This window comes from Nelumbo nucifera, chromosome 4 (genome assembly GCF_055504915.1).
Source record: "Nelumbo nucifera cultivar China Antique chromosome 4, China Antique-T2T, whole genome shotgun sequence".
In the NCBI taxonomy this organism is placed as follows: Eukaryota; Viridiplantae; Streptophyta; class Magnoliopsida; order Proteales; family Nelumbonaceae; genus Nelumbo; species Nelumbo nucifera.
Genome location: NC_142652.1, coordinates 35,825,170 through 35,839,551, shown reverse-complemented (window position 1 = coordinate 35,839,551; position 14,382 = coordinate 35,825,170). Strand labels below are relative to the sequence as shown.

General features: G+C 37.7%; 1 protein-coding gene across 1 annotated transcript; it reads right to left on the bottom strand.

Moving 5' to 3' along the window:
• Window positions 1-256: 256 nt before the first annotated feature.
• LOC104607405 (ankyrin repeat-containing protein At2g01680-like) lies at window positions 257-7,246 on the bottom strand. Its single transcript, XM_010273046.2, has 3 exons — window positions 6,777-7,246; window positions 4,623-5,032; window positions 257-1,399 (listed from the first exon to the last, which is right to left on the bottom strand). The coding sequence occupies exons 1-3, from the start codon at window positions 7,087-7,089 to the stop codon at window positions 524-526; spliced, it is 1,599 nt and encodes a 532-aa protein (XP_010271348.1). The 5' UTR covers window positions 7,090-7,246; the 3' UTR covers window positions 257-523.
• Window positions 7,247-14,382: the final 7,136 nt, after the last annotated feature.

Genomic DNA, 14,382 nt, shown 5'->3' with positions numbered 1-14,382 from the left:
CTTGTTTTTGGTAATAGATATTTCCAGAAAACAGAAAACAAGCACCAAACCAAACTCTAATATGCACCCAAGAGATGGGAAAGGGGGCTGAGAAGGAACAACACAGTATTCAATACCAGGTTAATTGAAACTACATCTATCGACTGTTATATCTTACATGCAGTAAAAACTTAAGCGTCGGGAACTGATTTATAAATTTATTGCAGCAAACAATCTATTAGTGGGAAACTGTGTAATATTTACAAGCTGAAGCGCATAAGATCAAGTACTAGAATATTTATTTAAAATTACTTGCATATACAATATCTATACAATGCTACTGTTTATTTGTCTTTCTAGCAAACTGATTGTAGCGCATCCGGCTGACTTACATTATACAACTTCAAACCCAAAATTCGGTATGTGGTTAAGGTAAAAAGCGCTAATTATCAGCCAATGACACTGCCGCTGAGGAACACTAGAGACTACATATTTACAACATCTGAGACCAGCCTTTGACATGCTTGAATCGGCCAAGACAAAGTTACAAAGCATAGATCTTCTCATGGTCAGAATTAAGTGCATCAGGATCTGAAAAGGGAGAGAACGGAGACCACGAGAAAGATTTACTAAAACTTGCCCTCCTAATTCGTCTATGAGAGTCGTCGCCAAATATATTGAAATGTTGTCGTAAAACGAAGTAGCACATGAAAGCAAGAGTTACCAGAAGAATTGGAGCGCCTATCAAGGTTATGGTAATAGCCATCCAAGAGCGTTTCTTCCCCACAACCACAAAAGCCAGAGAGAGAAAAGACCCACAAGTGGTAAGACAGGCTGCCCACATTAGCTTGTTTACTACTGAAACAACTTGCTTCTGAGACCGCGTATCCCAGGCAATCAAAGTAATCTGAACCACAACAACAGCTAGAGAAATGAACAGAGATGTAGCATTCAACAGGCAAAATACACGAAATCCAACAGTGTCAGCTATACGAGCTTTCCCAACATCTGATCCATCCCGAAAATATTGACCAGGCAAATTGAATATAGCCACGAAAGCAATGGAGGCAAAAAGAACAGCAACAACTGTCACAGAATTGGTGGTGTTCTGAACTGCTTCTCTGTGCAGCTTCCGCAGCTCTTTGGCAATTCCAGACATTCTTTTATTGGTCTTTGCATTCTGTATAAATTGTGACTGCACCTCATGCTTTATATCACTTACAGTTCTTTTCAGCTCCATAGTTTCATCAACTCGGCCTACGTTCCTGGCATTTTTAGCCCCTACCTCTACTAGAACCTCCCTAATTGCCAATGAAGGTTCTCCATACTGGAGTTTTTCTGCCAAATCCAGTGCAGTTTCGTTCTGCTTATTAATGGCATTGACCTCAATGGAGTCATAGCTCAAGAGAAGGCTTAATATCTGAAAGAGAACACCTAGTTAGTATAAAGGATAGATCAAAATGAGACCTACAAAATATGTAAGTTCAAATTGAATTTACAACGGCTTCCAGCCCCATTTACAGGAAACATGCACGATAGATAGAATATCATTGGAGAATAACACATGTTATGTAACAGTTAAGTTAAATCATCTAGTTGAAAAACTGCAGCCACCCCTATATTTCAGGCAAGGGTTACATGATGACAATGATCTAGTTGAAAAATTGTATACATAAATAATCAGCATTCCAGTTAATCCACATTGTAAGAGGAAAATTGTTCGGTTCAAGAAAAAGACCAATTTACATAATGCCCATCACCAGTGCTGGGGTATTCATGTCAATCAAATGACTAGTCATTCACGATTTTAGAAGAGGGGTTACCTCAGATTGCTTTTTAAATCAATATAATATAGGATTTGTCAATGAAACTAAGAATCAAAAGCCAGAGTCTCAAAGAAAGAGCCAGAATACAAAGAGAATTAAAAAAATCTCCAAAAAAGGAAGGATAAAAACAAAATTTGGGAAAGACAATATCAATGATAAAAATGAGAAAAATAAGGGAAGGACAATAATGGACCCTATGCTATTAAAGTAGCACGCCATTAAAAAGGTCTCCCCAGACCCTATTTAAGTAGTCAATCAGCAACCCAGTTGGTCAATCTTGGGGCTCAGAAAGATTAGGAGTTCACCTGAAAGATAAGTATTCCATCCTCTTAATAGGTTATGCCTCCGCTTACCCTCAAGGAATACATTAAACACTACTTTCCATAATCAGCCCCCAAAATACCAATGGAAAAAGACAGTCTTAAGGTAGGGATGCAACTTGGACTGGATTAGCCTGAACCCATCCCAAAAAGTCAATCCCAATTCTAAGCAATGAGATTTTTTTTAAGAGCAAAAAGAAGTAAAGAAATTGGGATAACCTGAACCCAACCCAACCCAGTCATCGAATTGGGTAAGGATTAGGATTAAGGGTTCAACAACTAAGGTTGGGTTAGGATTGACCTCAACCCAACCTAACCTGACCCAACTTGCACCCTTAATCTAAGGCCCTATGGTGATAGGGGATTTTCAATGCCCCTAATAACTTGATCTATACAGCATCTGACAAAGTGTATTTCAATCATGCAATTAAAGGGTGATTTATGTAGATAGAAATAAACATGAAATCCTTGAAATAATAGAAAATTTTCACAATATATAGAACCAAAGGTATCCATCTTCAGGGTTGCATTATCAAGTGATTTTAGGTTTCCGAGTAAGGTATAATAAATATAAAATCAGGCATCATTTTGCATGTTGAAAAGGTAATCAACTAACAGGCGTTAATACAAAGTGACAGGATTGCTCAAATGATTACAGAATGGTCTATCTGTTGCACCTTAACCAAAGCCACACAAGTGATTCTTAACATGATACATGAATCAAACATTCATGGAGTTTATAACTGTAATACCTGGGAATCTGATGTCAGATTCCTTCAAAAACTTGACAGGTGCTTAAAATAGGGGACTATTGTAAAAAAGAAATGAAGAAGATGAAGAGAACTAATGAAATGATAGGATTTAAAGCTAGGGTTTGGGGTTAGGAATATGGGGATAGGTCTAAGGAATGGTTTAGAATTGAAAGGTAAGGTTAAGACTTAAAAAAAAAATTTAGAGAGAGAGAGAAACTGACAAAAATCCTACATACACAGAACCAAGTGGGATAGAAAAATATTTTTATATTTTAAAAAATATGATCAGTTAAACAAAATGGCTTGAAGGGAGTGTGTGAATGAGAGAGGGATTTTGATACAAAGAGAGATTTTCATGGTGTTTTCTAAAATTTCTAAGGTGGATGAATTCTAGACTAAAGTTCTAATCTAGGGTTTTCTAGGAACTCAATAGAAGTAAATGAGTAGAAAAAACTTCTAGAGGTTGAAGACAGATCAAATTAAAGAAAATTGGCATCCCTAATAGATAGATCTAAAACTCCAATAAATATTTTTTTGATCAGTAATGGCAGAATTTATTAAGAATAAGAAATTTTAATTACAAGAAAGGGGGAGGTAAACTTTCTTAACCCCCCTATTTTAGCAAAACAAAGGATACAAAATTAGAAATGAGCCCAAAGAAAGATCCCCTATTCACCCCTTGCTTGGTTAACCCATCAGCAAGTGAGATAGCAGTTCTCTTTACCCAACTGTATTTCACCTCAATGTCCCTAGTCAGCCACTTAAATTTTTTCTTTTCATTGCTGTAGTTCCAGATACTAGAGTTATCTTCCTTTAGCCATCTCACCACTACCTCTGAGTCACCTTCAAAAACCACTTTTTAGGTTCAATTCCCTTGCTCTTTGTGCACCTTCCAGAGCCGCAAGGATCTCAGCCCTAAGAGAGTCTCCTCCAATAATAAGCCCTTCTTCATTCCTGAACATTCCCCCTATACCAGAGAGCCCTGGGTTCCTTAATCTATTGCCATCAAAATTCAGCTTCATGAATGTAACAATTTAAGGAAAGAAAACAACACAATCTGAGAAAAATTCCAATTTCTTATTCTATTGTGCCTTAAAGAGTTAAGGTAACATATACATATATAGGTAACTAGTGTGTTTGGGTTACCAGTTCATTATAATTATGAAATTGCCAATGCACACCCAAATAAGGGAAATATAGCAATTTTAACTTTTTACCCATTGACCAATGACTTGAAAATTTTGAAACAACACTACCAATTTCCTAATTAATGACTTACAATTATTCAAATCCACATCAAAATGTAAAATGATGAAATCATCCGTATGACAATTTAAAGGATAAGAAAAAAATAGAAAATTCCCACAGTCAACTTTAGAACCATTTTGATGCCCACATCAAAACCTAAGCAGGCTTATACAACATTGATATTGACACCAAGCACCCCGTGAATTTATAGGGCATTTTTATTCAAAGGACAGTTGCAAAATGATAAACAGAAAAAGAAAACATACTATAAAAAAACTTCACAAAAGCATGTAAAGTTTTACTTGGCCTTAGAAAAAGGACAAAAATCTAAAAGTGAGGTATCATCATAATAGTATGAGACATGTATCCATATCCAAATCTTGGATATCTATAAATCAAGTCATATCCTTGTTTGCAATATCTATCTAAAATATCCATGCATATGCGTCTTAGGTTTGCAATGCATATATCTTTCACAAAAAGAAGCAAAGGGATACCTCAGGACGGCATTTCCTTGTGGCTATATGCACAGCTGTATTTCCCTTCTTGTCACGTGCATTTAGTATTGAAAGATCAGCAAACAATATCTCTTCCACTATAGAAGGATCCTGACCTTTTACAGCCATATGAAGTGCAGTCTGTCCTTTCTTATCTTGAATAGACACAATTCCTGGATCTTTATCTATAAGTGTTTTTACTATTTGGGGAGGACCATAACGTGCAGCATTGTGCAGTGAGGTTTTCCCATTTTTTCTCACAATCCTTATTGAGCCTGCATCTGCATCAAGTATGGCATTCACTACATCCAGGTGGTTCTTTTTGGCAGCTGAATAAAGAGGGCTAGTGTCTGAAGAATCGCATGATCTACAAAGCTCTGGCCACATGCTCAATAGTTCTTTCACAATTGCTGGGGCAAACAATGGTAAACATATGTTTCATTGAGCAATCAAAATTAATAAGCCAATAGAACATAATTAAAAATTACAGAATATTAGCACACTCAGAAAAATGCAATAATTTCATGGAAATACAATGTTAATTTCAAAAGGGAATAACTGAAACTGGTCTAAATTTATAAATGTTGAAAATTCCAAACTTCCCAGAAATTCTAGAAAATTTCAAATTCCCAAAAGTCCCTTAAAATTCTTAAACTACATGAAATTACATGACTTCAGAGTACCAACCAATTAAGTTCCGTAAATTAAAAACAATAAAGTTCCAGTACGCACCTCTATGGCCAGCTCAAACATTGGGTAATAGCTCTTTTTATTAAATGTTTTAACTTATTGATGTGAAATCATGTATGTGTTCTATGATATCTAGATACACTACCTGACAACAATAAGTTTGGTTCTTGAATGGTAAAGTCACCATACAAACTAGGAACCTATTGAAGAAGGCCAGATTCATATTATGGTAGGAGCCTGAACTTGCAGAGAAAGGAATATTTGAATACACAAAAATGAGTAGGTAAGGCATGAACTTGCACCCATGCATGGTTTCTCTAGGAGATGGTTTCCTGTCCAATCCAACCATAGTTTGATGATTGATAAATGTCAAGTCAAAAGGAGAAAATTTTGTTAGAGAAATGGGTCAGATGTCCCAAATGAGTGCTTAGATTTGCATAGTAACAGGATATTTGGTGCATTGCAAGGTTGCACAAAAGTTGTTTTTGTAATCCTTTTCTTTTGATAGTTTTTTTTTAATCCTTTTTATTGTTATGAATCCATGCACATACATACTAGACAATAATTGCAAATAGGATTCAGAGTGATCACTTGGGTCCCATGGGAAGTCCTGTACGGATAACTTCTTTTTTCTTTCTTTTTTTGATATGTAATAGTAAATTTATTCATTAATGAAGATAAAGTACAGTGTAATTTACATAATATACAGAAATTAGGCTAGCATGTGCTACCTAATTCCATTAATCCTGGGTAACTTATGCTGATCACTAATAGATAGACCTCTCAGTCTACTAGGCTTAACCTTAGTAGACTTTATTTCTCTTGGAAAATTATTGAAACAAGACAAACGAACCAACTGCAATTCCTTCTATTCCTTAATCTTTTTGTACTCCAATTAATCCAGAGCACAAGTTAAATACTGAACAGGGAGAATTTCTTAAAGACGAGTATGTACTAACAGCTTGTTGGGAATTGTCACACCCATGTTTTTTTTTCTTTTTTTTTTTTTTTTTGATAAATGAAGAGTCACACCCATGTTTTACTAGGCTGAATATATCATATGCTGTTAGTGTAGTTAGCTGATACATGCATCAAGAACAGGCTTCCTATCGTGAAGCAACAAAGAGGATCCTAATTCCAGGAAACAGGGTACTCTAGGAAATAGCAATCTATCCAAGGATATCCAATTGTAAGATTGGAATTCAGAATCCATAAAACCAATAGATCAGGAGAAGAAAGATATGCGTTAGACAATCTCACATTAAGAAATCAAATACAAAATTTCCGAACAGTCTCACATCAAACATTTAAATTTGGTAATCAAAAAGACAAAAAAAAAAAGGAAAAGCTTGAATTTTCTAAATCTTTGCCGCATTAACCAGAACATCATTAATTGATTAATCGAAGAATTAACATATCCTCAAGTCGTAGCAATTGAACCAAATTTTCAGAAAAGTAAAGTACCCAAGTTCCCGCGCCAAGCAGCAGCATGAAATGCATTCATATCCGACTTTGACCTGATCATCACCATCTGGAGATCACAGAACTTGATCAAGTAATTAAATATATCCACTAAATTATTGTCAGCCGCGATATAAATAGCTGTTTCTCCTGCGTCGTTTCGCAACGCCATTAAAGCGGAAATCCAGGCCGCTCGATTGTCTCCTTCATTTCCACCCGACCCTTCTACTGTTAACTTCAGTGCCTCGAGATCGCCGGAGTTCACGGTGGAGAAGAAGGACTGATGAGAAATCAACCGAAGCAGTTTTGAGTCCATTACAGCAGAAATTCGAGGTCCCAGTAAGGGCTAGGGTTTCCCTTGGGCCTTCTCTCTGGCTTTGTATATCTCCTTCTCTGCCCCGTGCGAAGAGGAGTATTGTCTTCACTCAGAGGACTATGAAAGCAACTCTTTTGGTTAAACTCATAAACAGTACAAACCGTGTTTATGAAAATTTTGGGTTTTTATTGCACAAAATTAACAATAAAAGTGGGAAAATAACGGCAGTTATAACCGGTATTTCGGTTTTCTAACTGTTTCGGCGTCAACCAAAAGCTCAAATGTGGGTCGTCCGTTTAAAGGGCCTCGCATTTGATATCTTCCATATTCAAAGTGATCAGACGGTTAATGGCCATGAATATGAATGGCAGTATGCCACATGGAGGGTGGAGATGAGTCCAGGATAACTTCGTAGTAGCGGCGTGCGGAAATGAATGGATAATAGTGTTAATTTGGTTAAAAAATAATTTTGTATTTTAACAGAAATTTCAAAAATTAAAATTTTTAATAAATTAAGAAAGAAGCCATTGTGTAAGAGAAAGGGCCACACGGAATTGGGGGGGGGGGTAGTGGCGCACAATAGCCCAATAGATTAGAAGCAGTATATAAAAATTGTCAACCATGTCATGATCAACGGGAGCCCACGTGCGCATGTCAGCAGATTCCACTATCTTGCTGGCTGCATGAATTTGTCTTACGTCCATTATTTCTCCTTCTACAACTTTTTTTTTTTTTTTCCTTCTTTACAACTTTTTAAAGGGAGAGGTATATATATATATATATATATACACATTATAGGTCAATAAATAATATATAAAATGGATAAATTTTTGAAATTTGGTAATTTCAATCAATTTTCATGATTTTCAAGACATAGTTATAAGTAGACTCCTTTTGATAGAATCCTTTAAACAATATCTATACAATTACTTTGATTTATTTTCTCTACATATGAATTGTTGCTTAGATCTTTCTAATCTCTTTTTTTGAAATTGATTTATTTTTTAAATTTGTCTTTTATATTAATCATTCAAAGGTAAATCTGCAACTTTAAATTTGTTTTGCTTTTTCTATAGAAATCAGCCTCAATAGTAATTTTATGAGTATTTTGGACATTTTCATGTTTCTAATAGAAGGGGTCTACTTGCAAATGTGTCACAAAGTTCAAGAGAGATGATTGCAATTACCAAACCTTAGGAGAGGTTTTAGCAATGGTCCAAAGCTTTAGGGGAGGTTTCAAAAATTTATCCTATAATATATTCTATAATTGTCATCATTATACTTGAATGTGATGGACAGATGATGGGGTCCTTACTTTATAAAACATATGCCTAGGGTTCAAGTTTCACATGAGTATTAAAGTAGTACATAAAAGGGAGTAGTTTTATAAAATTGGGATTGGTTCACCGGTTCTCTAGTTAAACTGGCAAGTTTTTCACAAGTTGTGGTTTTTAGAGTATGACCAAACTGGCCAAGGGTCTAGGTCACGATTCAATTGCCTCATTGGATATAAGTACTAGCTTGGTTTGGATACATTGGATAAATTCTTACAAAACCCACAAATGCGTTGTTAATACTAAAATCTAAGGTCGAGGCAATTCTGAATAAGGTATAAACATGTAAGAAATGTACACTGTAATAGTTTATATGAAAAGATACATTACAACCAACAATACAATTATTCTACTCTAGAACATGTAGATATTATATACAATAATTTTACTAATAATACATCAAACAACGTTTGAATTGCCAATATTACAAGAACATTAAATTGTTGTAAGATGAATAAGTTTTATAGATCATCAAGAGATCCATATTATAGTTCTTCCTTAACATGAAAGTCATTTAAAATATATAAAATCAAGGATCGAAATTTTGCAATGTATTGATCGATATGTATTGTATTGGTGACCCACCAATATGCCACTTTAAGCTTGGTTTCAGGGGGTATCCCCTTAACAGGTTTGAAAAAAAAACCTAAAAAAAAGGCATCCAATGATAGAGACTGAATGCCCCATCCAACATATCAGCCTGGATTGATATTTAGAACATTGTATCAAATAAATTATTTTTTCAAAAAAAAAAATCATTATTAACATATATTATTCTTAGATCAATGAGTTTAATAGATCCATATTAGAGTTATTTGTTTGCAATGAAAATTATTTAAAACATAAAAAATATTTATTCACAATTTTTTGAAAATTTTCAAGAGAGAAAAAACTATTAAAAGATTCCGAAGAATATTGAATAGCAATTTATTGACCTATGGTGGTGGTAAAGAATGTTAACAGTGAATGCACCATAACTTTTAACTTTTAGTGGTAGGCAAGACAAGTAGTGTAGTGATAGGTCCTCAATGACACAAGGATCATTCGCTATGTCTCGTACGTGTTGTCTTCAAATATCAATATGACATTGATGATGTCATAAATCTGGTTCTGTTAGGAGTCCGGATTAGATAGTCACGTCATTGTAAATACGTAAATGAGAAATTTTAAAATTTTTTTTGACACCTATTCTTTTAAATATTCCCAACCTATCTTGAAAAAGATTAAAACCAACTTTTAATAATTTTCAAAATATAAGGTACTCACTGAAGCATTCGGGATTCGGTAGGTCCTATTAATTAGACAGTAAATGAATTGAAAGCCAACTAGTGGTTGAATCAAGGATTGGCACGTGGTTAGAAGCTCGTCCAAGCTGAGGAGTGATGACATGGTGCCTTGTGAAACCACCGGTTGATGACGTAACCAGCAAGTTAGTGCTAGGAAATGCCTAGATGGAACAGGACATGTGGTGAAGGTGCAACGGCTCTAAACCTCGTCGTTAGGGTGTCAACAGTATTCGAAAATTCGATTTCGAATTCGATATTCGATATAATCGAATTGAATTCAGATAATTCAAATATCTAATGGGTCGAATTCGGATATTTTATTCTTATCGAATAGTTAGTCAGATTTGAATTCGGATATGACTTCATTCAATTTGATAAATATCCGAATCCGATCGATTATTTAATTCTCATATATAATATATAAATTATTTTATATAATATATATAATAATTAAGTTATATAAAAAATTTATATATTTATATACTTTATATCAATAAAATATTTATTTTATATATTTATTAATTATCTAAAATAATTAATTAATCAAATTTGAATCGAATAGAATATTTGAATATTTAATCGGATTCCAATTCGGATATTAATTTTCAATATCCGTCAAATATCGAATCGAATTCGAATATCAGATTTTTTAATCGGTTTCGAATTCGGATATTGCTCGACTGATTCAAATTCGATCCGTTTACACCCCTACTCCTCTTCCTACCTTTGGTGGTTTGTATCATGCATCCACGTTTTGTAATGGCTTGATCTTTGATTGCCATGGAATCTAACACATGTCTGACAAACAAGGAGCACAATGACTTGCGTAAGCATGCCATCCAAGATGAGACTCTCTATACATTTTTGCTACTTTGAATTTTATTAAGGGGTGAGAAGAAATCGAAAAACCAAACCAACCAAAAAAATCGACCGAAATTGAACTGAAAAATTGCTTAATTGAACTGGTTGGTTCATTGTTTTAAAAAACCGATGGTATCGGTTTGGTTTCGGTTAACCAATATAGAAAACCGGTGTTTAACTGAGTCGACCGGTATGCATATATTTCTATATATTTATGTGTATTATATATGTTTTATATATATATTATAAATTAATAAATATGCATTATATATATATATGTGTGTGTGTGTGTGTGTGTATTTATAATTGATGATGCGCGATTTGGTTGCTCCCTCGTGTTTGACAACTTGGCTTGAACGGGGTTCTGATCTGGCAGGGTTAAGCTGTGTAGACGAGTCGATGCTTGTATGTCCGAGATGAAAGCAAGCTGCAATGAGAGAAGGATGAGAGTGCCCAGGTAGGTTTTACCCGGGGAGAACACTCCGATGCTTAAGTTAGAAAGGTGGTATCGAAATCTTTTGAGTGTGAGAGAGCTAGAGTATATTAGTGTGCATACCTTTCTGGGTGGATCTGGACGTCTTATATAGGCTCCTGGACTCAGGGGGCTTAGGGTAACTGTCTTGAGCTCTTTGTGGAGTTGTTTCCCTATTTTTAGGCGCATTAAGGTGTCAATTGAGAGATCTTCGCGGGAGTTATGATTTGTTCGCATAGAATCTAGCGCGCGACACGATGAGCCATTCTAACGGTCGCGCTATCGGCACCTTTGGTAGCGAGCTGCTGGGGACGGTTAGTGAGCTCTTCCTCACAGGTCGCCTTAGGTCCTCTCAGCTTAGCCGGCTCCTAGGACAGCTCGCCTTATTCTTACGGGTCTACCAGCTCGGCCTTGTCAAGCTATATTGGGAACTACAAGGAGTGGTTAGCGAGCTCTCCTTAGTAGGTCACCTTAAGTCTCTACAACTCGACCGACAACTAGGACAGCTTGTCGTAATCCTACAGGGTCAGCTAGTTCGGTCTCGTCGAGGTAGAGGTCGGCCTGGGTGAGATGCTCCGAGCTAATTTTACTGAGCTAGTTTGCTGACTCGGCACTAAGGTGTCATCCGAAAGCTACGTGTCATTGTACGATTGAGAGAACCAAATTACCCCTCATCAATTGCCCCCACTCTTGAGCTAGTGTTAGCTCGGCGAAGAGAGTAACTCTCAGAAAGGGTAATTGGTCCGGTTGGTTCATAGGTCGCTAGCTTTATTAGCTCGGACTGAGGTTGGACGGGCCGTGGTTTCTTCTTCAAACATCAAATTTGGGGAAAGAAGGGAGTGCGTGCTAGCTGGTGTAGGATGTTTGCTTGTTGTTGGCATTTATCACATCTCAAGACCAGCTCGTCCACATTTGTTTTCACGGTGGGCCAGTAGTACATTTGTCATAAGGTTTTCTGAGCTAGGGCTTGGCCTCCTAAGTGTTTTCGACAAATCCCTTCGTGGATCTCGTGTAACACCCGATCTGCCTTTGTTTGGTGCAAGCTTAGTAGCTATGGTAGAGTGAAGGATCTTTTATAGAGTTTCTCGCCTACTATCACATAGCGAGTTGCTTGTCGTTCCATCCTCCGAACTGCATTTCGTTCTTTTGGCAATATGCCTTGTCGAATGTTGGATCTATTTAGCTTGGCTTTGTAGTACATGAAAGATCTTCTATAGAGCTGCTCACCTACTATCACGTAGCGAGCTGCTTGTTGTTCTATGAGCCGAGCTGCATTTCGTTCTTTTGGCAATATGCCTTATCAAAGGTTGGATCTATCCAACTCGGCTCTGTAGTACATGAAAGATCTTTTATAGAGCTGCTCTCCTACTATCACGTAGCGAGTTGCTTGTCGTTCTATGAGCCGGGCTGCATTTCATTCTTTTGGCAATATGCCTTGTCGAAGGTTGGATCTATCCAGCTCGGCTCTGTATTTGTTATGTGGGCGACCTCTTCTGCCCCCTTTTCTATAGATGGACGAGGCAACTCTTCTATCTAAATTGTTCTTTTTGTTGAGTCAACCGTCCTCTCAAGTCTGGAAAGGGCATCAACCTCTGTATTTTCCGATCTTGGAATTTGTTGGAGATACCAAGAGTTGAAATTGGAGAGGAGTTCTCTCACCTTGGCCAAGTAGGTTGCCATGGAGGGTTCTCGTGATTCGTATTCCCCATTCACTTGATTTACGATGAGCTGAGTCACTAAACACTACAAGGTGTTTGGCTCCTACTCCCTTTGCTAGTGCCAAGCCAGCCAGCAATGCTTCATATTCGGCCTCATTGTTAGAAGCTCGGAATTGAAACCGGAGCGTGTACTCAACTTTACTTCGCTAGGTCCATAGAGTATTAGCCCAGCTCCGCTCCCCCTGGTTGGACGAGCCGTCCACATGAAGTATCCAGGGTTCCTCATCCCACTTTGCTATCTCACAAGTTGGGAATGGTGCCACGCTAGATGAAGCTTCCGATTCTGGTTCTGTCATTACAGGAGGTGGCGAGCTGAAGGTGCACTTGACAATGAAGTCTGCCAGGACCTGTGCTTTTATCGCTGGCCGCGGCTTGTACCGAATGTCGTATTCACTGAGCTCTATTGCCCATTTTGTCAGTCTCCCCAAGACCTCAAGTTTCTGAAGGACCTGCTTCAGGGGTCGATCGGTCAAAACTATAATGGTATGGGCCTGGAAATATGGTCTTAGCTTTCGGGCGGCTAGCACCAACGCGAAGGCAAGCTTCTCTATGTCGGGGTCTCGTTTCTGTTGTGTGCAGGACCTTGTTGTCGTAGTAGATAGGTCACTGTGTCTTATCTACTTCTCTTACCAGGGCCGAGCTAACCACCTCATCACTTGCGGAGAGGTAGAGTTTAAGCTCGTCCTCACTCTCAAGTTTGGTTAACAGCGGAGGCGAACTAAGTTCTCTTTTAAGCTCGTGAAAGGAAAGCTGCTGTATAGAGGTGGAGTGGCTTGTCGTTGAGTTGAGCCCCGAGGTGGCAACCTGCTTTTTATTCGTGGCAACCTGTTGTGCCTGCTCTGAGCTGACCTGCTTTTTCTTCGTGGCGAGTTGTTACGTCTGCTTCGAGGTAACCTGCTTTTTCTTCGAGATTTATTTCTCTTTTTGTTCTCACTACTGCTTATCCCTTCCTTGTTGTTCACTTTACCTCCTGATGCTTCCCTGGTCGGAGCGAGCTGGCTTATTTTTTTTTTAACACGGTGAGTACGCCTTCCATGCTTTTTCTTGGTCCCCACGAATGAGCTGGCAAACTCAGTCACGAGAGGAGTTGTAACTTGGCTCACCACCGGTAGTTGGTTGTTATCAGGGGCCGCGTTGTCGATGGGAGGCTGGTTGTTCAGGTCATTTTTCTACTGATTGTTCTGCTGCTATTGGTCGTTCTGTTGCTGGTTGTTCTCCCATGCCTACATCTGATTGTCACAGGGGAGGGTTCTCAAGGTTCATAACAGATATTCTTGCCCCCCAGTGATTGATTCTTCATTCTTGATGTTAGTGTTGCTCAAAAATGTCACTGAGTTAATAGAAATGAAATTAGAAGGTGAAAACTCAGCTTTCTAGAAGGTGTTAATTGATGATGCACGATCTAGTCGCTCCCTCGTGTCTGACAACTTGGCTTGAACGGGGTTCTGATCTGGTAGGGTTAAGCTGTGTAGCCGAGCTGACGCCTGTATGTCCAAGCTGAAAGTGAGCTGCAAGGAGAAAAGGATAAGAGTGCCCAGGTAGGTTTTACCCGGGGAGAACACTCCAATGCTTAAGTCAGAAAGGTGGAATCGAAATCTCTTGAGAGTGTGAGACAGCTAGAG

What these genes read in the sequence shown, in the direction of transcription:
- LOC104607405 (XM_010273046.2), bottom strand. Translation starts at nt 7,089, where the DNA reads ATGGACTCAAAACTGCTTCGGTTGATTTCTCATCAGTCCTTCTTCTCC. An exon ending in TGCTTGGCGCGGGAACTTGG is followed by an intron (nt 5,033 to 6,776) that starts GTACTTTACTTT and finishes TGTTTGCCCCAG; the next exon opens with CAATTGTGAAAGAACTATTG. An exon ending in CAAGGAAATGCCGTCCTGAG is followed by an intron (nt 1,400 to 4,622) that starts GTATCCCTTTGC and finishes GTTCTCTTTCAG; the next exon opens with ATATTAAGCCTTCTCTTGAG.